We start from the raw sequence: 25,857 nt of genomic DNA on the forward strand, positions 1-25,857 counted from the left end.
TCGGCGCTTCGAAACAGTTGAAAGACTGGACTCTCAATTGGACCGCTGCCGGCGAAAAGGCATTCGAAAGCATCCTGAAAGGATTTTTTTCTCTTGGCAGCAGCAGTGTCATCCTCCATCTGTTGACAGCCCGTCCAATTGTGTAGGAGTATTTCTCAATTAAATTCACTCGGGTTATGACAAAATGTACAAAATTGAGCAGCCTAGACATAGGAATAAAGTTATATTGGGGATGGTGGGGGAATACGGCTCAGCATTATCCTAGCCACTAGACCATATGGGAAACTATCTAAATTATTGAAACAATAAACTATTGGACAATAATATTAACTTATCTTAGTGCATTGCATTACCCTTAATTATGTATACCCATTTTAGCGTGTGCGTGTTTAGCATGTTTAGCGTGCGAACGTCATGATAAACAACAAAAATGAACTTTTCAGATGGTGACGAGCACCGATTTATTATTTTGCTTGCTAGAAATTCAGTATTTAGCGGTGAATATATACATTGGGGAGACAATGAATGTTTGGAAAAACAGTCATCATCGAATTTAAAGAACCGACCATGTACATTTTGTTTATTGGCCCAAAAAAAATAACCTGTGCAAAATTTCAGTTCAATCGGACATCATTGAGGGGTGCTTCAAAGTGCTCAAAGTTTTGATTTTTTGACCCTCGAAAACCTCTTAGGGAGAAGAAGGAGGGTGGGGGAAACAGAAAAAAAATTGACAGCAGATCTCAACGTTTCATGCAATTTGAAGACATTTTGCATAGAAATTTTTTTTTAAGATCCCTATTTCATGTTAGCTTAACGCTTCACAGAAATGGAACGTTAACACTTAAAAGACTGAAACGTTGTACATACCAAAGAACTGATGTGTAAAGAAATTCGTTTGAAAATTAATTGTTTTATATTATAACTGAAATGTTTTAGTAAATGTTAAAAATATTTCCCTTGGGAAAAAATTATGCATTATTATTTGTACATTTTTATACAAAGGAAAGTGGAAATCTTCCGTAAACATACTTTTGACATTTTTCACATATATTATTTGTTTTATGGTTGGAGCAAAGTCGTATTTGACAAATAAGAATGTTAGAATGGGTTGCATTTGACCAATTAACCATGACATTTGTTTTTGCAGTTGATCTTTGTGCGTCTTCATATCTGATGATTTTACCTGTCTTGCCGCTCTGTATTCGGTGGAAAGCTGTTCTGCTTATTGGAACAAGAACTCTGTCCGTTTTATTGGACATATACTGTGTAAACCTGCACCTGGCTCGCCTGGCTTCTGACTGCAATAATTGTTAATCAACTGTTATATTTTGGTTGATAGCAAGCCTGGCTATTTTCAATTAACATGTCCCATATTTCCGAACCAGGGTAAATTTATTCGTTTGTAGGCGTAAACCGTTCTAAATCATATTTCAGACAGCTTCATATTTCCGACACTCTGTAATAATCAGCCCTATTCTGTATTCCGACGGATTTATATTTCGTTCGAAACCTTTATTTCGTTCGAGTTGTAATTTCGCATTCTTTATTTCGAACGTTTTGCCCATCCAATGTTTCAAGAGAAACAGATCGAACGAAATGCAAAAACAACTCGAACGGAATACAGAATGGAGTCGAAATGAGCCACGATATAATTGTCATCTGTTAAAAAACAACCAGTTGAATGATTTCATGAGAATTTTGGCTCAAATTATCATGCAACCGTAAGTACTTTCAACATTGTTTTGTTTCTTCCATATACATTCAATATAGAATGCAAATAATGACGACACGATATTTGGCTTGCCAATACAGATACACCTCGCCTACTGCTCCACCTCTATATGTACTCATTGGGACCATCCTAATCTGTATTGAAGATATGATAATCGATATCCTAGCGGTATCATATATTAGGGTGGCAATGGATGTATGGAAAAAATTTCATCATCGAATTTCAAAAACCGACAATGTACATTTTGTTTATTGACCCAAAAAATTACTTATGCAAAATTTCAGCTCAATCGGACATGATTTAGGGGTGCCTCAAAGCACTCAAAGTTTTGATTTTTTATCCTCGAAAATCTGCCAAGGGGGGAGGAAATTTAGAAAATCGAAACTTTTTTTTTCGATGCCAGATGACTTAAGAATGCATGAAACGTCGAGATCTGGTGTCATCTCGAAAAAAAAATTTTGGCCGAAAATCGACCTTTTGGGACTGGAAGGTATGAAAAAAAAATTATCGAATTGAAAGAACCGACCATGTACAATTTGTTTATTGGCCCAAAAAATGACCTGTGCAAAATTCAGCTCAATCAGACACGATTTAGGGGTGCCTCAAAGCACTCAAAGTTTTGTCCCAAAAAGTCAATTTTCGGCCAAAAATTTTCTATCGAAATAACACCAGATCTTGACGTTTTATGCATTTTTACGTCATTTGGCATCGTGAAAAAAATTTCGATTTTCTAAATTTCCTTTACTTCCCCCTTGGAAGATTTTCGAGGATAAAAAAATCAAAACTTTGAGCGCTTTGAGGCACCCCTAAATCATGTCCGATTGAGCTGAAATTTTGCACAGGTCATTTTTTTAAGCCAATAAACAAAATGTACATAGTCGGTTTTTGAAATTTGATATGACCATTTTCGCTACCACCCTATTATATATAGTTTACGATTAACTCATGCCTACCAATTTTTTGTGCATAATTTCATCAAAATCAGTCGAACCCTTTCAAAGAACTTCGACTCTCAATAATTCAATAAAAAATCCCGTGTTTGTTTTTTTATTGAATTATTGAGACACTTTTGCTTGGGTAAGTAAAAGAGATAAGTTGGCCACTATTGTTAAAGATGTCATAAAGGATAAAAAAAAAGCCATAAAGGATTAATTATAAGAATATCACATTTGGACGAATATCACATACCTCAAGGCGCAATCATGGTAATTTTTTTATTCAGACCTTACCTTACTTACCTTACCTTACCTTACCTTACCCTGCATGATTTTAGTACCACCATACCTTTTTTGATTTATCATATAACATTCCGAAATAAGAAGCAAGCTTTCTGAAAATCAACGATTGCGAAAATATCCTAAAGATTAATGCTGACATAATTAAATGCTTCAGTTTCGTATACATTATGTTTGATTAGGGTGGCCGTCTTAACCCGACCTCCCCTACCTATTCTTATAAATCAGTGGAAGACTGGTGCAAGCGAGGCAAACATCATGCTATAGAACAGCAGCTACAATGGACTGCTGAGCAATGTTTTCTTTCGTATCAAATGAATAACTCGAGGTAAAAGCATTTTTTCTTTATTTTTCAAGTTAGGTCGTACATTTTGAAATGCTTCAGCGTGCTGCATGCATACTGAATATGAGCTTTCTTTCGCAAAATCAAAAATATCTGGCACATTCCACATCCAGGAACACATTTCCAACTCATCGGAGAAGTTGTTTTGTACGTTTTTCTCCCCCTCCTAACGGTAGTTTCAATTAAGTTCTTTGAATTCACTTCATATTGTTCTGAATCGCCACAACGCGCATTACAAACACCGCTAAAAATAAAGTTGCGATGTGGATATTTACATCCAGTTTTACAATACTTTTCCCACTCAAGTTGAAGCCACACAGTAATGAGCGGTGCGATGAAGTGCTCGGATGGAGAAAGCTTTCCGAAGTCACACAATGGGAACCATGATGTGCTCGGTGACAACTTACATTGCTTTTTTTTTGCATTGCGGAAATGTAATCGGACGATGAGCTTTTCTGTTACCCCAAAAGATTATTTCTTTATGCAATGGATTGTCTCAAGTATCGTTTGCCTTCAAGATTCTTCTGAGTTATCGACAATGGAGGAAAATAGAAAAAAAAACAAAAAATTGGCATATAGTCGACCATAAATCGAATCAAATTGAGCGAGTGTGAGAGGGAGAAAAATAAGGACGTATCATTCAAAATTGTGAAAATGGTGGTGCTTCTTGGCAGCCTCAACCCATATGGAGCGCTCTTATTTAGTTCAGATTTCCACTCAGTTCGACTCAACAAGTATGTAGACAAAACTATATAAAAAACAGCTTTCCCTCGTTTGCTCTACATCCCGTTGGAATACTATCCTTCCATTACCGCACATAGTTCTTCCTTCCGTTTCAATAACAATAACATAACGTTTCATTACAGCCTTGTTTATACATAGGGATAATAAGTACATGAAATCTCGTTTGTACTTTAATTTTTCCAACCCGATTACCAAATATCGATCCGGTTATATACTTTTGTTTGGAACTGCCTCCACCGATCAACAGCAACAGCAAATTCATACGTTCCCAGGTTGAACTAACCCGACTAACTCAATTGAGTGCCGTTTTCGCCCATTCATGACCATAATATGCACACGTGCGGCCAGAGGGAGCCAGATTATCGAATGAAACCAGTCGCAAAGGTCAATCCATCCGCACACGACACGAATAGTTGCTCCTGTTGCATGAATAATAACCGGACAGCATTTTTTTTGTTATTTTTTTTTTCATTTCGCCCAGAGCAGCCCAAGTTTGCACACATCTATGTTCCAGTTCCACCTCCGTATTCGCGTTTGGTTTTTTTGCGATAGTAAAAGTCAATTCCGATTTGGCAGAGGTTCGCTCCAATTGCTTTTGTTCATGAACTAGCGAAAACAATTCCCATTCCAAATGGCGATTGGCCTTTGATTCTCAGCTGAGAATGATAATACTAAACAAAAAATTGGATCAGTGTTCATTCAGCATGTGTGGTTTTGAAAAGCGAATGATATTATATCTACAATGATTACACTCGGGCTGCCTGAGGAGTATTGTGTATTGCAAATTTATTTACCCTTCTCCGACCACAGATTTGGACCAGGACGAGATTTGATGCGAAAGTAAAAATAAACTTGGGACCCTCTGCGTAGGTGTCTACTGGGTTTGATATCAATCACTAAACCCAACAAACGAAGCATAACAAATCACGCTTCGTTACGACTAAACATTAAGCAAACCGAACGTAACCTTTACTAATAAAGGATAATATTTATTTGAATTATTTATTTTGGGTGGATGCCGACGGCGAAGATAATTCGGAAACAAAATGCAACAGATGGTTGTGGCGAAATCGTGGGAACATGACGGAATCAGTTAGTTCCAAACCCTTGTGAAGGTAATCTGTTCGTCAAATATTAACATCAGGGAATGGTCGCAGGCCTGTAATCATACATGCTTATGCATTGTTAATGGCATATCATTGAATGTTTTCGCCGGCTGTCAGCATGTCAATGGGCCCTATTATAGAAATCGAGGCGATAAGAATTTTGCTCGTTAGCTCTATTTTACTATTATACAAATCGAGTAATTCGATAACACCGAGCGATTGATAGCTATCGATGCAAGTGTCAGAAATTTTCGAGTTGTTTCGTTCGCTTTTTGCATATCTTCAGAGAATTATTTTGTTTTGGTTTGCGTCCCTGATACTTTCCTTTGGGAAACATTTCAGAAACGCCTAAATATATGCAATTTTCAACACATATTCGTTTGTTTTGATCAGTATTTGTATTACGGTGCTGCCAGAATAGTCTATACAAGGTAAGTGTTCAATCCATCATTATTTATATTAATCATGTTGTAAATTACAATGCAGAATTTACTTCCAGCGCATATTTCAGTGGCTGAAAATGAGTGGACAGACAAATCACCACCAGTACGACTCGTTGAACCAATGAAAGCGAATGTAAACATTGCTCGAGTTTTTTTTGGAGGCAGTTCAAATAAAATCCCTGTTAAGGAAAAGTGGGTGGAATACAGTGAGGAGATTGATGCACTGAGACCATCAATGTGTTGGTTCAGAATGGCAGAAAGTAAGTATTTCTTCTACGATACTTATAACTTCATAAGTAGATTTTATCATATTCTTTGAATTAATATCAACCGTATTTCCTACCTAAAAATTGCTTATTCCTGCTAGCGTACATTAGTACGTGTTACTTTTGTCAGTAATTTTCTTTTTTATTGCTATACTATATTAAACTTTCTATACCATATGTTAAAGCTGAAATGTCTTGCAAAAAATAATTAATTTTATTAATATTTTTTTAAATTACAGATTTGGATTGACATGAGGTGAAAGGTAAAGAAAACACTAGCACACAACAAGCGAAAATTTAGGGCCACAGGTGGTGGCCCAATACAATAAAGCTATTGACGCCGCTACAACGAGAAATCGACGCTAAAAGAAAATTACATGCAAAAAAATTGTTTTGCTAAAAAAAGTGGAATTCATGCGTGACTCCTTACGGAATTAATTTCATTTTCTAATAATTAAATTTTTTGTAAAGCGAATTGTTCCATGAAGTCGTTTTTATTACACATCCATGCATGCATTACACCCATTAAGCTTCATTCGTAGAGGGAATATCAGTATTCTCCAAAACATAACCATATTAACCCGTTTTATGACAAGCGTTCGAAAAATCGAACAGTAACTTCGATAATTTTTCATGGCTTTGGAAAGCAACTCTATGGTAAGGCTTTGGCATCAAATGATAGCTTAATCTGTTAGCTACCACTTACTATCAATTTCATTCAAATTTGTATCAATTTATTGGGCATAAAAATCGATTCAAAGCAACTATGTACGGAAAGTACATAACCTCACAGAACCTAACAGAAAACAAAGCCTTACCAAATATGAAAATATGTAAACTTTTCTAGAATATTACTTTGATAAAAGATCACACATTGTGTTTTTTTTTTTTTATTAAATCGTTTATTTTTACAGGCTCAGTTACATAAGTTTAAAGGAGCCAAACTCCTATCTGTATAGTTACAAGTATACATAAACATTTTTTATTAATTCTAATGTTAATGAGGTAGAGAACCGATTACTCGCGGCTTGCTCGAGTTTAGAAGGGTGCCATTTTGTTTCAGGAAAAGGATGGGATATAAGGATATGTTGACAATGTTCACACTCACATTCGCACTCACATTCATCATACTCAATTCTTAAGCCTATCTTATATCTAACATGTATTTACATTTCACCTTATTCTATTGTTAGTAAGAAGGGATTTGATTTCTCGCGAAGGAAAAGGAAAAGGAGAATATAAGGATATAAGGACAATCACACACGAAGATCGATAGCTTTTAGGAAGACATATATTTGGGACATGTAATCAAGGTCTAACCGAGCCAACACATCTCTCACCGGCACATTGGGCTGCCTTCCTCTAGCCCGAAGAGAGTTTTCTAAATTCGATCTGGCAACAAGATACTCCTCGCACGACCAAACAACGTGTTCGATGTCGTGGTAACCTTGGCCACAAGCACAGATATTGCCATCGGCAAGATTAAAACGAAAGAGTAGCGCGTCTAACGAACAGTGATTGGACATGAGTCGAGAGAAGGTGCGAATAAAGTCCCGACTTAAGTCCAGACTTTTGAACCATGGTTTGAGGCTAACCTTAGGGATAATCGAGTGAAGCCACCGACCCAATTCATCTTCGTTCCACTTACGTTGCCAGTTAGCGATGGTATTTTTACGGACTGAAGAATTAAATTCATTGAAAGCGATTTGACGCTGATAAATATCGCCTTCAATTGCACCTACCTTTGCCAATGAGTCAGCCCTCTCTTTACCCGGAATTGAGCAATGTGAAGGGACCCAGACAAAGGTAATGACATAACAGCGTCTGGATAAAGCACTCAAAATTTCTCGTATTCTCTCAAGGAAGTACGGCGAGTGCTTTTCCGGCCTCACTGAACGGATAGCTTCGACAGAGCTAAGACTATCCGTTACAATGTGATAGTGTTCAACAGGTCGTGAGGCGACGCTGTCCAGCGCCCAATGTATTGCTGCCAATTGAGCAATATACACAGAGCAAGGATTCTGAAGACTGTGGGAGGTGCTAAAAATTTCGTTGAACACTCCAAATCCTGTGGACTCATTCATAGAGGACCCATCAGTAAAGTACATATTATCACAATTGACACGTCCATACTTTGCATTGAAGATCGTAGGAACGATCCCCGATCGATGATAATCTGGAATTCCATGGATTTTCTCCTTCATGAACAGATCAAAATGTACAGAGGAATTGATGTAGTCAGGAAAACAAACACGGTTGGGAATATACGAAGAAGGATCAACCTGCATGGAGATGAATTCATGATATGAGCTCATGAATCCTGAATGAAAATTTAGCTCGATAAGCTGCTCAAAATTTCCGATCACCGATGGGTTCATAACCTTACACCGGATGAGGAACCGAAGAGATAATAAATTGAAGCGATCTTTTAGTGGGATTACGCCTGCCAAAACCTCGAGACTCATGGTATGCGTTGAGGGCATACATCCCAACGCAATACGGAGACAAAGATACTGAATTCGCTCGAGTTTAATGAGATGTGTTTTGGCAGCTGATTGAAAACAGAAACTGCCATACTCCATCACTGAGAGAATAGTTGTTCGATACAACATTATAAGATCTTCGGGATGGGCTCCCCACCAGGTGCCGGTAATTGTACGGAGAAAGTTTATTCTTTGTTGGCATTTTTTACTCAGATACCTAATATGGGCCCCCCAAGTACATTTGGAGTCGAACCAGACCCCAAGATACTTGAATGACATAGCATGAGTGATCGGTTTACCCAAAAGTTGAAGCTTTGGTTTTGCTGGTCTATGCTTCCTAGAAAAAACCACCATCTCTGTTTTCTCCGTGGAGAATTCGATCCCTAGCCCAATGGCCCAGGTTGAAAAATTGTTCAAAGTATCTTGTAAGGGTCCTTGCAGGTCGGATTCGTTTGATCCTACGACAGACACCACTCCGTCATCTGCAAGTTGTCTTAGGCTGCAATTTTGTGTAAGACAATTGTCGATGTCGCTTACATAGAAGTTGTACAAAAGGGGGCTTAAACATGAGCCCTGGGAGGCCCATGTAAGAGACCCGAATACTGCCGAATCTCCGTGAGAAAAGTTCAACTGTTTCTCACAAAGCAAGTTATATAACATATTATTCAACAGAGGCAGCAGACCCCGAGAGTGTAATTTGTCTGACAAAACCTCTATTGAAACAGAATCAAAGGCCCCCTTTATGTCCAAGAATACTGAAGCCATTTGTTTTTTTTCGGCGTAAGCCATTTGAATTTCTGAAGAAAGCAACGCAAGACAATCATTCGTCCCCTTGCCCCTGCGGAACCCATATTGTGTATCTGAGAGTAGGCCATTCGTTTCAACCCATCGATCAAGGCGAAACAAGATCATTTTCTCCAACAATTTCCGTATACAAGACAGCATTGCTATTGGGCGGTACGAATTGAAGTCGGACGCGGGTTTTCCGGGTTTTTGAATAGCTATAACTCGTACTTGTCTCCAATCATCTGGAACAATATTATGCTCCAGAAACCAATTGAATAAGTTCAACAAGCGATGTTTCGCCACATCAGGGAGATTTTTCAGCAAGTTGAACTTAATTCTATCCGATCCCGGAGCAGAATTGTTACATGAAAGGAGAGCAAGAGAGAATTCTACCATCGAAAACTCGGAATCAAGATCGCACCTATCTTGTGGTATATCTCGAACAATTTTTTGCACAGGAGCGGAATCAGGACAAACCTTCCGTGCAAAATTCAAAATCCATCGATGTGAATATTCTTCGCTTTCATTCGTTGAAGAGCGATTTCTCATGTTTCGAGCCACTTTCCATATTTTTTTCATTGACGTTTCTCGTGACAAACCTCCCACGAAATTTCGCCAATAAGCACGTTTTTTTCCCTTTGATCAAGTTTTTAAATTGATTTTCAAGGTCCAAATACGTCTGAAAATTTTCAGGGGTTCCACGTTTCCGAAAAGCTTTAAATGCATTCGATTTTTCTACATAAAGCTTGGAACATATGCTATCCCACCATGGATTGGGAGGCCTTTGACGAAAAGTGGAGCCTGGGATGGGTTTCGTTTGAGCGCGAACCGCGCTGTCATATATCAAACGAGAAAGGAAGTTATACTCCTCCAATGGAGGCAAACCATCTCTGGAATTGATGGCTAGAGCAATTGCGTCCGCATATTTTTTCCAGTCAATGTGTCTTGTGAGGTCATATGCCATGTTTATAGATTCAGAAGAATTCGACCCAATGGTGATGGAAATTTTGATTGGCAAGTGATCACTACCGTTGGGGTCCTGGATTACATTCCACTTGCAATCTAACGATAGTGAATTCGAGCAAAGCGAGAGGTCAAGAGCACTTGGGTTAGCAGGAGGTTTAGGAACACGTGTTGTTTCCCCAGTATTCAAAACGGTCATATTGAAGCTGTTACAAAGGTCATATATCATCGATGAACGATTGTCGTCGTACTGTTCCCCCCAGGCAGTTCCGTGAGAGTTGAAGTCTCCCAAGATCAATCGTGACTCAGGAAGGAGTGAGCACATGTCAACAAGTTGCTTGCGGCTAACCGCAGCTCTCGGAGGCCAATACAAGCTGACAATACAAAGGTCTTTGCCTCTGATGTTTGCATGACAAGCAACAGCTTCGATCCCCCCAATAGGTGGAAGGTCAATTCTAAAAAATGAGTGGCACTTATTGATCCCCAATAGCACCCCTCCGTATCTGTCAACACGGTCCAAGCGTATAATATTAAAATCGTGGAAAGAGATATCATCTCGCGAAGAAAGCCAAGTTTCGGACAGAGCAAAAACGTCACAATTGAAATTATGAATTAAAAATTTGAATGTATCCAATTTAGGGATAAGACTACGACAATTCCACTGTTAAACAGTGATATCTCCGACCTCTCTATTTGAATTAGACATCAAGAGAGATAATCATTGCAAGGAGGGGCCATGTTTGCATCAATTGTTGCAAAATTGTCTTTAATACTGGAAGCATTGAAATGACAATGGTTCTGATGGAGTCGGAAACATTAAAACACTTGAAGATTTGGTCCAAAAGTTCAGACAACTTTATAAATCCCGATTGGGGAGTTGAGCTGGACGGAACACACATTGTGTTGTAGGAATAAAATAATTGGATTGAACCTCATACAGGAACAAAAACGTAGGTATTGGCCAATGTTTTTGTTTGGCGCTTTTTTTTATTTTTTGTCATTTTCCGGGAAACGGAACAACGGAAAAAAATAATTCTTGAAGATTGGGGTTTCTGTAACGTCAATAATCAAAATTACACCAATGGCTCTCGTAATAATGTTTACAGCTTGGTCGTTAATGGGTTAACACTTTTGGAAATACAGATATTTATTATTTTCATTCAAAAGATTTGGCATCCTTTCTATAGTGCTTTGTGAAACATTTCAAACTCGTTTCAAAATATTTCATTACTGCCACTGACATTCGAGCAGAGTAACGAATCGAGCTGTTTTCCTCGATTTCTATAATTTCAGATTTTACTCGGTGTGATAGTGATAGTGATTGGATCGAATCCTCGATTCGATTTCTATAATAGGGCCCAATATTTAGATTTGCGGATACAGCTGGGATATAAACTGGGACATGGCGAGTGAATAGACCACCATAGCCCATAGATATTCATTGTATCACATCCGTATCACCATGTGTTACATCCGTTTACTAACTTTTTTTGTGGAAACCATTTCAGAATGGCTGCATAGTCTCGCATAGCAAGGAGATTGGAATACAAAGACCTAAGCTTACAAGGTGTCACCGTGAAAGTGAAAAACACACTTGAGTGTACCCCGATACTAGCCGATACGTAGCTTCTGCCGTACCCTGTTAATCAACTGTGTTTGTTTTGATCGCGACACATTTATATAGTTTACTTGTAAGCTATTAAACCAGTTTTTGACTTTTTTTTAGAGGAAAATTGCAATATAAGAAAATCAACAAAAGGTACATTCTGTCAAATATATACCAGGAAATTATACTTTTAAATCTTCCCGCTGAACATTTTTCAATTTTTTTAAAGTTGATGTCAATTTTGAGTACAACCTGTCATTTGGTTTGTTTTACGCGTCATTAAGAAAAAGTATCCTTTTTTTTGCTCGACAATGTTTTATGGAAAAAAAATAACTTAAAAACTGTAAGATCTACAAAATTTTAGTCATAGAATGGAATATATAAAATAATTTAATCTTTCATAAAAAATATAAAAAAATATGCTGCAAAAAATTATTTTCAGAATTGATTTTCATTTCTCTCAAAAAAATGTATTTGTTTTTAAATTCTGAACGAAAATTATATGAATAGTCCATACAACTACCAACAAGACTCCCATACACCGGAAAAACCTCAACAGTGTGAAGGGAAACATCATGGGAAATGTTGGCTTCATCTCCTAGATGGATTTTGTCATTATTATTTGCTAACTTTACCCATCACAAGTAATATAAGCTATGTTTCTGAGTTCTTTATTATGTTTCGATATAACGTACAATTCGATACAACGTACAAATTTGAAAGTGAAATGTTCGTTATATCGAAGTTGCCCTGTATACAAATTTCATTGAACGTTATCCATTGGTTTAAATTTACGGAATGAATAATTTTCATAAACAAACATCTGAACCATCCTTTACAAATGTTTTATTTTAGAATGCAACAAAAATAATTAGTATGACGCCCGCTCAATCAAAAGCAACGTTCGTCGCATCGAAGATAATATCAGAGACAAACAGCAAAAAATAGCTTATGATGACAAACAAATCACGTATCAGCCTAAGGCGGCAAAATAAAACTGCTTAGTTCCCGTTCCAACGAAAACGCGAATCGAAACTTGGGACATCTCGTAGAAGCCTTTTTAAGTTGAAGCGGGAGTATCAAAAACGCAAAAATAGTATCCCCGTGCTGAGACTCATTGCTGCTCAAGATGCCATCGGTGTTGTGATCTTGTTTTTTTTTTTTACTTTGGTCCGCATACCATACGCGCTTTTTTGTACGTGTTTGAAATTTAACGCCGGACTTTAAAAACAGGTTTGCAAAGAAGATGAATAGACGCAAATCAAGAAGAAAATGGCAAATCGCTGTTGGACTTAGCCTTGGAATTAGAAAATTGTTTTCAAACGGTTGTTGTTCCAAGACAAACAACATTGGGTTTCACGTATGTAGTTTGACTGGTTCGGTAGAAGCTCGAGTTCATTCTTTCTGTTTTGTAAGATGGTTCTGTTATCACGATAGTAAAATAAATCAACGTGAGAAATGAGTCGAGATTAATCCTGCAAATATCCTTTGAGAGCAATTAAACAGTAAAAGCACAATATGTATAAAATCCTAGTTTAGTACTAATGTAATCAGCTTTGTTCCGCTCACATTCATCCGCAAAATTTAATTTTTCTTCACACAAAATGGTTCTTTTGCATTCGTCCTTCCAGGAAACTACGCTTTCCACACTATCCTACGGAACGATGACGAGGGTGATAATAATGATAAATATGCTGATCCAATACAGAACCAGTCCAGCAGTTAATTAGGTTTTTCATAAGCTCTGCCGGAAATGGCAAGGGAACTCAGCCATAGTGAAGCACCAGAAGGAACATCTAGCAGGGCGCGTAACCTCCTTCCCACTTCGCTGGGAATACACACTGTTCTCATCACGAGCCTAAAAATAGTGGAAATTTTCCTAATGCTGAGAGAGCAGCCACAGTAGGGAAATAAAAGACATAATCCAATGTGAGTCTAAGGTGATTTTATTATTACAAATGAACTCAATGAACACTATCATTATTATTATTGATGTAGTTCGTATACTGTATGGATAATTTCATTCAATTTCTTTTTCAATATTTTCTTCATTGATGATGCAATGTTGCTCAGTACCGGTCGCAAAAGATTGTCGAAAGTTAGTCGCAATGAATGTTAATATAAAGAGTATTACGATAAAACTTTGTTAGACTTAAACTTGACGCATTACTTTCAATCGTGGATTTAACGTCATAGTTTGGAAAGTGATTGGTCTAGTGACCAATGTTCAACTAGATTGAATATTTTCATTTCATTTCGAGGGAACGGAAGTGGAAACTGGGATAAAGCTAGGGATAGCCCTTTTTCTGGATTGTAGCAGATCTGATTGCGAGTTCCGGTAGACATGTTTGCATCCCGATTATGAAGGACCTGAAGTGTCTGCTAGAATTAGGCTAGGGTTTGCTCAGCCGTCTGGACTCGAGAACGATCGTACCAGCAGACCGTTATCGGAAATCTAGTAAAGACTCTTGTAAATTCACGGCTGATATGAACATAGGTATTGGGTTCAATTCCCGATCCGTCAAGGTTTCTTTTTCGGGTTGGAAATTCTCTCGACATGCCATGGGACGAAACGCGCTCACGTAATGCTTCAATTTGTTTATTTGATAAAATTTCTATGTCTGTGACAAAAACAGTCCATTTTTTTAAAAATTTATTACAGTAGAACCCCGATTATCCGCGGAACAGTCAGGCTAGCTTATCGCGAATAACGAAAATCGCGGATAACGCGATAAAGGACCAAAAATGACTCCGAAACACGAAAAAAAGATATTTCAGCATGGAAGCTATATTTTATCAAAACAGAAATCATCAAACTATTGATACTACAGGTACGCAATATTCGATGGCGGGTATCGGGTATGGGCAAAATCGTGTCAAAATTCGTTCAACATCACTCATTCACAGATAAAACTCACCCTTCTACTCTCCGTTTATGCCTCACCTTATTTGAGACAGAAAACATTCACCTATCCTCTTCGCAAAGTTCATTCCCGATTAGAACGGAAAAATACTGTCTCGATTGCGCTCATCTATTCTCAGAAAATTGTGCATTCTCTCATTTGCATATTAACGCAAGTTATTGGTGAGCGGGAAGGTAGATTCATGTGCTAACAAGGAAAAGCGTACAAGGAAAAATAAAATCATACATACACGCAGATTGAGCCTATTTGGACTCACTCGTTATTTTGTTTCGTGCGATCCTTCCAAAGGAGTATTCATTCATTGAATGTTGTTTTTCACTCTTTGTTTTGTTATGTTCACTCTCAGTCCGGAACAAAGTGCAATCTCACGATTGTTTGCTGCATTCTTTTCACCATGATCATTCCAAGCAGATACAAGAGTGATTTATAATTAGGTGTGGAGAAATGAGCGAATGAACTTTTCCATACTTGGCGGGTATCACAACGAAAGTGCACAATTATATCAGAAATAGAAATAATAATTTTAATGATATTTTCTTTATGAAAACACAAAAATATCTTTGTTTCGATTGGTTTTCGTATATCATTCCATCCCGAGGCATAAATTATTTTTTTAAATGGGTTCTAAGTGGACAATGCTTCTAATATTATGAATCACTTATGATATATATTGGGGCAGGAAAAAATACGAAAATGTTTAAACTTTAATATAGAGTTAATTTGTGTAACTAAAGACTTATTTCTGTTTACAGTGTATTCGTTTACGTTTACTTTCAAGTGCTGCATCAGAACATTGGAATTGTTCAATTGAAAATTTGTGAAAATGCACGCCAAGGAACGGTTTACGAGATTGCTGCTCGCCCAGAAGACGCCGAAGGAGATTGGTGGTAGAATGTATTAGATTGGGGGAAAAGTTGTCCATATATGCTTCGGATTGTCCGATTTGGATCAAATGTACACCGTTTTGTTGTAAGATGAATGGCAACACATGAAGGTAGCTTCCTAATGTCTCTATCATAGAAGTTTTGGTTCTTATTGGCGAAAAACTCTAGCAATGGATTTTTACAAGCTTCTCTTGATCCCAATTTCTTATCATTCTGGAAATTTTGCAATGCGAGAAAAGGTAGTAATCACTTGGTGCCAGGACCGGACTATATGGAGGATGCATTAAAACATCCCAATCAAGCTCTCGGAATTGTATGGCCTTGCGATGTCCTGATGGAACAAGACACCTCTTCTGTTGGCCAATTCTGGGCGTTACTGGTAAATAGCTAGCGTCAAACGGTCTATTTTCTGACAGTAGAAATATGAATTTAGTGTATTGCACTAAAAAAAAGAAATTCTTATAAAAAATTTGGCCAAATATATTTTTTTTAATTTATAAAAATTAAAAATAAATCAAATTGCACGTATCTTTCAGTTGCAGTATCGGCACCATAAACACCATTCACAATTTCAGTGGCCTGGCTTGCATTTCCGCTTTCATAAAAAATAATAAAATGTACCAATTTTTTTCTTTGTTGACCTCCAATGTTAACACCATGTAACTCATAACTGAATGGATTTGCGCGTAACGTTGTACATTACTTCATGCTCATCGAATTTACTTTGCAATTCTTTCAACGTCGCATACGAATCCATCACTTTGCACACCGGTAACAATTATTTAGAACAAAATTACGACTGAAAACTATTTTAAATTGAATAAAATGAATTAAATCACGTCTTTGCGATGTCAAAATTCAAAACAAGAGTAACACAAAGCCGCGAAGTGATAAGAAATGTTTCGTCTTCAAACAATCGAATAATACACCATGGAAATGTCGATACATTCACCCTAAGTAACAAAACAAGCAAGATTGAAACGTATTTTGTGTTCAAACTAGTTCATTAGTGCGACAACATACCACAGATAAGATTTCATCCAACACGAAATCTTGAAAGCAGATGTTTTCGTAGTGTAAACCTTAAACGCGTTTTTATCGGAAACTTGTTTTTTACCCTAAGCCCCTTTTCTTCCCGGATAATCACATATGCAGAAATAATTCTCAAAGCAATCGCATTGATACATAAATATTTAGCCCATGAAGCTAAATTTTATAATAAACTTGATTGGCCCGTACTTGAAATTCAGAAAAAACGTTTACATGTGTACCTGGAGTGCTCGAGACATCCTTCAACCTTTATCATTTTATTTTTCTTGAGATAAACAATTGAATAACTTTGAAATGTCAAACATTGCCCAAACTCATTATGTGCCTCGTTTTTATTGGCCCAATTTGTGCTCCTCTAATGGGTTCGACGGAATATAATTTGGATACAAGTAAAGAATTATATTGTAAGCCACTCCCCCTGTGATTCTACCGCCAGTCGAGTGAAATAATTTTGGCTGTAGCTTTCCGAAAACATCATTCATTTTTTAACGGCGACGCTGGTATGCTAAGGCCTTCGTTCTAGCATGTAGCAGCGGTAGAAGCGACAGCAGCAGCAACGGAAACAGCGGCAACGTATTTTTTTATTATTTTAGAGTTTTAATTTTGTTGCGCCCATACACCGATACTTTTGTACGGTTTGGGCTAGTGCAAACACCGACCCAATTGGATTGATGCATTGTGCGCGTATGCGTACCTCTCCGTACCAATCAAGAAGTCGGACTATAACAAACTGTTCCTCGAATATCATCATTTCTACATCGCGAGAACAAGAATGAATCCATTGGAGCTTTTCAGAGCCACCAAACCTTTCACAAAAGAGTTATTAGTAGTTATTACGAGTTCTTACAATACGATTCATTCTAAAGTGATATACGAGATAATGATACCTGCAGCAGAAGATGAAAATAAAACCATATATTTAAAAATTCAGTTGAATCCGTTTATAATGACATCGAAGGGATGTCAAAATAAGCAGACGTCAGTCACACAAAGCTTTTGTTTAAAAAAAACTTTTTTTATGTGAATATGTACTTATGCATGTGAAGAATATGCATATATGAAATATGAAAACCAAAATTCGTTGTGTAATTACGTGATAATAGGCAGTAGGTTAATATAAGCGGTGTCATAATAAACGGATTCTACTGAATATACAACTAGGGCTGCCCCCTTTGTGTAGTCCGCCGTCATTCCGGTTATGCCCCCGACCTTACCGACCCGACTTTTTAACGCATTTTTTTTTAGCGCTCACGCATCCATCGCGTAAAAACAGAATTCAGTGTATCTCGCGAGAATACTCAGAGACAAGGTATAGCCAAGGGGTCTTCGTACCCAAATTGGTTTGGCGTTCGCTTACTAAGTGATCGATCGTGAGTTCAAACTCAAGGCGCTTAATTGATGACCATCTTTGTGTTGTTATAGAATAACTACCTCCACGCAACAATCATCAGCGATGGAGATCGATCCACGGTCGAATGAAGATCGATTCATCCATACAACTACTCTGCCGTAATCTTGCAAAGTGACGCAAGCGCCAGAGGGAAGAATTTTCAGTACGAGACTTTTCGTAAAATTGCATGTATAATCAGCTTACGCGTACATTACGAAAATCTGATCTGTTCAAATTGTGTACACTTGATGGAAAAACATTGCCATCGACTTGATTTTTGAAAAAATTCCGTTTTATTTAAGCTATTTAACCAACGCCAATTTGTTGTGGAAACAGCAAATTTTAATCGCTGTTTCCACAACCGATTGGCGTTCATCCATAAAAGTATGCGAGAATCTGTTTCCAATTATTTTATCCAAAATGCTGCCGTTGAGCGGAGCATGAGAAAGCATCAGGGAGTAAAGTTCTACACATTTTCCGACTTTGTAACATGCGTTGAACAGGCTAACATAGTTGAGAACCCGATTGTAACAATTATGGACAGTACCATTTTTTCCAATCCAAAATACAATTGAAAACATTGAAAACATAAGATAATCCCGTGCAGAATTATCCGATGTAAAGCAGATACAGTTTATGCGAGTATGTTTTAAGTTTTGTTACAAGATGCGTTTCGATGGAGGATTTAGAAAAGTACAGCTTTTCACCAAATCCGACATTTACCCTTCAATCAACACTCAGCTTCAATCCATCCGAAAGAGAAATGAGCATGTGAGAAAGTAAACAGCGTCAAGAAGTTTTATCGCTTGATACCTGAGGATAGAAGACATCATTACCATCAAAAGACATCAATTCTGGTAATCAACAATAAAATTGATGAGTTTAAACTAATTAGTTACAATTTTTATTTGCAACATGTGATCGATCAAGGATAATTTTTTCCTTTGAGGTGAGTTTGATTTTAAGAATTTAAATATTTGACGAGATTTATAAACAGAGCATAGTACATGATTTGTAGTTCTGAAACAAATTGCTATTATAAATGTAGCACTGCATGGGAATGGACTGTTTTGGATTAAAATATTTGATATGACAAGCTTTTCGGAAAAGAGATTTCCATTATGCTAAACGTTCATTACGGAAGATGTTTTTATGTGAAATTTGCTGTCCCTGCTAATCCATTCTATGCTATCAGATCAGATAGAAAATCACTTCCTATCACAATTAAATCACGTCACACCATAGGGAAAATGGCGCTTGCGCCACATCTCAGTGGAAATGGTGCTTGCGCCACTCCGTTTTTAGGCTTTTACGGGGTCATTTTTTCAGATTTCTGTAAAACTTCGCAGTTGTTTGAAAGCATTTGCAATTCTTCATCGATCTATAACAAAAAAGTAAAATGTCAATTTTGGCGCTTGCGTCACTTTGCGAGATTACGGCAGTACTCTGCTCTGCGAGAAACATCGAGCTGTTGTGCTATTAACACTTTGGCGTCCGGCGACACCACAGTGGTTACGCACGCAAACTAGCGCCTGACTGCCGGCGACACCACAGTGGTTACGTGCGCATAAAGGGTGTGTCACATCAAATTGCATCACGGAAAAAACGCTGTAGAAATTCGCCCAGTAGACCGATCCTTTTGAAAATTTTAGACAGTAAAATAAAAACTATTAAACAACTTTTGGCATTTTCTTTTTATTCATACTATTCATATGCTCGCACCTTCCTCTTTATCCCGTCCATAAGGTTCTGTACAAGGTCAGGTTGTAGTTTTTTTTTAACAGAAATCCATTTTCTCTTGAAGTCCGCCTCCGATTTGACAACTTTTGGGTTCTTCCGGAGGGCCTGCTTCATAATCGCCCAATATTTCTCTATTGGGCGAAGCTCCGGCGCGTTGAGCGGGTTCATTTCCTTAGGCACGAAGGTGACCCCGTTGGCTTCGTATCACTCCAACACGTCCTTTGAATAGTGGCACGAAGCGAGATTCGGCCAGAAGATGGTCGGGCCCTCATGCTGCTTCAATAGTGGTAGTAAGCGCTTCTGTAGGCACTCCTTAAGGTAAACCTGCCCGTTTACCGTGCCGGTCATCATGAAAGGGACGCTCCGCTTTCCGCAAGAGCAGATCGCTTGCCACACCATGTACTTTTTGGCAAACTTGGATAGTTTCTGCTTGCGAATCTACTCCGGAACGCTGAATTTGTCCTCTGCGGAGATGAACAACAGGCCCGGCAGCTGACGAAAGTCCGCTTTGTCGTAGATTTCGTCGTCCATTACCAGGCAATGCGGCTTCGTCAGCATTTCGGTGTACAGCTTCCGGGCTCGCGTCTTCCCCACCATGTTTTGCCTTTCGTCGCGGTTAGGAGCCTTCTGAACCTTGTATGTACGCAGGCCCTCCCGCTGTTTGGTCCGCTGGACGAATGAACTTGACAAATTCAGCTTATTGGCGACATCCCGGACCGAACTTCTCGGATCACGTCTAAACTGCTTAACTACGCGCTTGTGATCTTTTTCACTGACGGAGCATCCATTTTTGCCGTTCTTCACCTTCCGGTCGATGGTTAGGTTCTCGAAGTATCGTTTTAGTACTCTGCTGACCGTGGATTGGACAATTCCCAGCATCTTACCGATGTCCCGATGTGACAACTCCGGATTCTCGAAATGAGTGCGCTGGATTAATTCACGACGCTCTTTTTCGTTCGACGACATTTTTCCAAATTTACGAAAAATTGACAGTGAAGCATGGCCAACGTGATCTATACACTCTTATCTGATTATAAGCGAAAGCTGAAGATATAATTCCTAAAAATTAAATTTCTACAGCGTTTTTTCCGTGATGCAATTTGATGTGACACACCCTTTAGTATTTCAGTGGCCGGCGATAGCACTTGAGTATCATTTGCATTCTGTTGGGGTTTGGTTTAAGTAACAATAACATACACAGACTATCAATTTTAATGTTTTTATAAGTAGGGAAGGTGGGGAAAAACGGACATATTAAGAAGAACTTTTATTATGGGCCTGATTCTCGAATACACTACGAATACACTTCACGGTGGAAACGGTATGAAACGCATTCGCGATGACAACGGTACGGTGTCGACATCCGGATGCGAGATTAGTTTCCCACTAAATTTATCATTATAATATCAAATTATCTTCAGATGAAATTTTTGTGTGAGATTATTATATCACATGAAGAAAACAAAGTTTCCACTCACATTTAATACCAGTTTGATACGAAGAAGTTAATTTTCATTAATGATTCTGCCTGAAAACTCATCATTATCTTCGACACTTCACTAACGCGTAAAACGTAGTTCAATGGCGTGCCGTTTATTTCGTTTCCACCGTGAAGTGTATTCGGGAATCAGGCCCTATATCTTTCGAAACTCGTGTTTTACCAAACTTAAATGCAGTTTCTTGCATTTTAATGTACTGTTTTTCGAAATAATCGGTCGAAGGTTTTTCAATGTTTTTAATAAAATTAAAGCAGACCGAAAAGTAGAACATTTATTCGATGATTATCCGCATTGACATATAGTGGGGGGAATACGGACATGTTTGTAATATTTAAGTATCTATATCTTCGAAATTTCATAAAATTATAGGAATAGGGTTGAGAACTTATAAAAACTAACGATAAGAGTAGATTTCTATTTCTAGATCTAGATCTAAATCTATTTCTATTTCAATTTCAATTTCTAATTTCCCGATAATGTCAAGAACGGGCGGCGACACGCCAAGTAATCCGAGTTAGCGCTGCCGGCGCCAAGCGCATATTTTTTTACGAATCGTGCGGACGTCAAAGTGTTAAAAACCCAACAATGATCAATATCAACCGTCTCCGCTTTCCGGTCTGCTGAACAATGGATGAACAGAAATAATACTCTTACGCCTAAATAGCTACTACTGTGTAATTAACCATAATATAATGGAACAGAAAAAAAACTGTTACACCTAAATGGCTATCAATTACTGTGTAAGAATCCTAAACATGTAACATGTACACCAGGGTGGCAGCGAAAATGGTCATGTCAAATTCCAAAAACCGACCTTTAATCCTCATAAATCTTCCAAGAGGAAAGTACATGAAATTATCGAAAAAATGTGTTCGATTCCAAATGACTTAAAAATGCATAAAAGGTCGAGATCTAGTGTGATATGGAAAAAAAAAATTGGCCGAAAATCGATCTATTGGGACTTAGCCTGAGTGGCCAAAGAAATTCAAATAGAATTTAAAAAAAAACATGTATACATAACATTAACTATACGAGTTCTGATTCTCGGTCAAATTATTTTCAAAATATTACACACATTCACTATCAACACTATGACTCAGTTAGTCAGAAGTAACGTAAATATGTGATACTGTTTCTTACACTACAGAACTTCAACCCTCATACACTAACACCGAAAGAACAAACCGAGACCGAGAGAACCTCGGAATACAGGAAAAACCATAAACAAACTTCACCTAGCCTGACAGTAAGCAATGATGAAAATCATTTTACTTTGACAAAAGCTTTAGCTATAGTCAGTGATTATGGTAATAGGAACATATATTTGCTTCAAATTTCAATAAATCAGTTATTTTAATACAAGGAAGCAAAACTTACGGTGCATGAAAATCAGGGTATTATATAAACAGCTCAGGAAACTCCTTTCGGCAAACATAATTCCATAATATTGTTGTCAAGGCTCTTTTGGATTTCCACGCGTACAAACAGTTCCACAGGAAACTGTACTCGAAGTGTACTCCTCGCCACACGTTTCACGAATTGTAATCGCCTTTAGCTGATAAAACCGATTTGAGAAAAAGACACACCTTCATTCACAATATATATACATTTTACACTGATGTTTTCACAAACTGTGTCTACCAACTATTGAATATCTTCCACTAGCTCCACACACACAATTTCCACTGGAGAGTTCTCATTCGGGATAGACAGGATAAACCGACCAAATACTCCCGGTTCCAACTATCAAACTGATTATACAACAGCTCAGCCACGTAGAAAAACAGCCCGCAAAACCGTCAACTAGGAAAAGAAACGTTCTTCTTGCTTTCTCATAATAGGCTGTCCTTTCAGGCCAACCAACACAATCTCGCTACGCGTCGAGGATGACGACTTTCCTTTCGCTCGCGCCGTGGTTTGTTTTGATGTCGCCAAAAGTATTTCCTTTCTCTCTCCGCACTCAGTCGTCTGTATGGGTGCGTCAAAATAAATATCCCACTGGCATACCACCACTCCGATTCGCGTTCTTGGTTTACTTCGGGGGATACAAAAACGTGTTTGCACTACTGGCTCCGTCTGCGGCGGAAATGGCCACACTTTCGCCCACTCTGCACGGCTGGCTGAGACGAACTGTGACACTACGAAACGCCGAACTCACGAACATACGCAGGCTGTTGCTTCGTGAAGGAATGAACACAATCCACCAAACGGTAGGTATGCGTATACGTGTACAGCGAGAGAGATCTGTCCGCTCTCCTCACACATCGAGGAACCGTGCCGGGAAATTGTCCTTTTGTTTTGTGAGAAAAACTCAAAACACAGATTTTACCACCCTTTTCGAAGAAAACGGAATTGGGAGGTGGGGTGATGTGACGCATCAATAATCTTACTGTGAATGGTTTCTGATGATGTGATGTGTAAAAAAACTACTCAAAACTTTACGAATCCCTGACGTTATGTTTTCAGAATTGTTCATTCACAACAGAAAAGGAAGGGAAAGTCGATGATAGACAGAATTAATTTCACAAGGAACTAGTTATACGGTTCACAGTCTGGTTAAAAGAGGCGATTTAAGAGCGAGCAAACGATCCAAGGATAACTGGAAGAAATAAGTAGATACATGTGTGAGTAATGAAGCTTCAGGTTCGGCTCATTTCGGCTATCATGGACAATGGGCTGTTTAGTATACTTTACTGTCAGAATTCTAAACACGACGTCAAATAGTCGGAAAACCGATGAAGATGATTAATGATTTAAAATAGCAACCAAATTAAAGTCTATATGTTTAAAACTCTGAAAGGTTTAACTTATAAACCAAACAATCATTGATGATTATACTCGAGCACAAATTCTATCATTACTATGTAAAATTAATCCATAACTAGATCAGGCACTAAGAGCAAAGCAAAGCTATTGACGTAAAATTCTACATACGATATTCTAATGGTGGCTTACCACCTCTTCTACTCCCCAACACTATCGCAAAATACATGCATGTGCGAACAAAAGCGCTCATTTCAACTGAAATCGTTGAACCGGTTTACTACAAAAACATATCCAACTTGTATGCAAAGTTTGAACGTGACCTCGAGAAATCGGCAACGGTAAGCCAAACAGGTCTCTGTATCGCAAAACACGAGACTACACTACTGCGAAAAACAAAGTTGTCAACATCGTAAATCTATGTCCATCATTAACGCATGACAACGCACAAATAGAGCTCACCGCGAACTGTGAGATCAGCCACTGCGCGTTAGATTTATATATTAGGTTAGGGAAAAACAAATTCATAATTTTTGCGTGAAATTCAAAACTTTACTTAATATGCTTTGGATAGTCAAATTTTGATCAAATATGCAACGTTTTATTGTGAATTTTGTTGGCATTCTGAAGGTATTTTCATAAAGCCTTTCTCATAGAAGTCTCGGTCCTTATTGGCGAAAAACTCTAATAATCGATTTTTACAATCTTCTCTTGATCCCAATTTCTTATCACTCAGTGAGTTTTGCAATGCGAGAAAATGTGATAATCGCTTGGTGCCAGGTACGAACCATATGGTGGATGCATTAAAACTTTCCAACCAAACTCTCGGAGTTTCTGGCGAGTTACTGCAGATGTGCGTTGTCCTGATGGAACACAACACCCCTTCTGTTGCTCATTTCTGGCCGATTCTGGTCAATCGCTAGCTTCTAACGATCCAGTTATTAACAGTAGAGATCTAAATTTAGTATATTTCACTAAACAAATACGCAAGCTGGGATCTCACCAACTGACGGATAAACTCGACACATTAGTTCAGCAATTGAGCGTCCTATTAAAACGGCTGAAACGTTACTCTGACTCTGCAAAGCGCTAAGAACAAAATCGGATGTTCAGAGAAAACGAAAAAGCGTTCTACGACCGCATTAGCGACGAGAATCCGAACTACAGCAAAGGTTTACCAGATATCCGCGATGTAACGAACTTCTGGGTCGGCATTTGGTAGACCCCATTACAACATCGCGACGTGCAAATGAGGTTAAGACGAGAAGAGGGGAGTTGTAGTGAAATTGGAGAGATATCAGCTATTATCGTCGAAGAGAACGATGTCCACCAAGCCTTGCGGTACCTGGGGAACTGGGCAGCACCGGGCCCCGATGGTGTGCAGAACTTCTGCCACAAGAAGCTGACCATAGTCCATCCACAGATAGCTGAGTGCTTCATCAAGGTGCTACGTGAACCACACAACCTACCTGAAATCGCCACCCGTGGCGTCACCCTCCTCCTCCCGAAAGACAGCAACACATTGAATCTACATTTCTACATTTACGGACCGATAACGTACCTATAGAGTCTGTACAAAATACTAAGCAACATTCTAACCGCCAAAGTTTTTGTTCACCGCGAACAACACCACATCCTCGCACAAGAGCCGAAAGGCCTCGCAAGAAAAATGAGCATGGCTGCAAAAACCAGCCCATCATCTACGCAACCATAGTCGGACAAGCGGTCCGGTTCAGCAGAACCTCAGTATGGCCTATATCAACTGTAGGAAGGCACACCACACCTCACTCATTTCTCGCCCGAGTAATAGAGCTCTATACAATGGATCCCGCGGTCGTTAGGTTCCTGCGGCATGGGATTGGTTTTGTCTGGTACTGGACCCCCTCATTAGGACGCTCAA

General features: G+C 38.5%; 1 protein-coding gene across 1 annotated transcript in view; it reads right to left on the reverse strand.

Moving 5' to 3' along the window:
* LOC129772199 (uncharacterized) overlaps window positions 1-23,764 on the reverse strand; it is a 58,483-nt gene extending 34,719 nt beyond the window's left edge. The window contains exon 1 of the mRNA XM_055776190.1: window positions 22,572-23,764. Coding sequence (XP_055632165.1) covers window positions 22,572-22,629 — 58 coding nt within the window. The 5' untranslated portion in view covers window positions 22,630-23,764. The remainder of the gene's footprint in view (window positions 1-22,571) is intronic.
* Between the last annotated feature and the right edge of the window lie 2,093 nt (window positions 23,765-25,857).

The sequence above is a fragment of the Toxorhynchites rutilus genome, chromosome 1, assembly GCF_029784135.1.
Source record: "Toxorhynchites rutilus septentrionalis strain SRP chromosome 1, ASM2978413v1, whole genome shotgun sequence".
In the NCBI taxonomy this organism is placed as follows: Eukaryota; Metazoa; Arthropoda; class Insecta; order Diptera; family Culicidae; genus Toxorhynchites; species Toxorhynchites rutilus.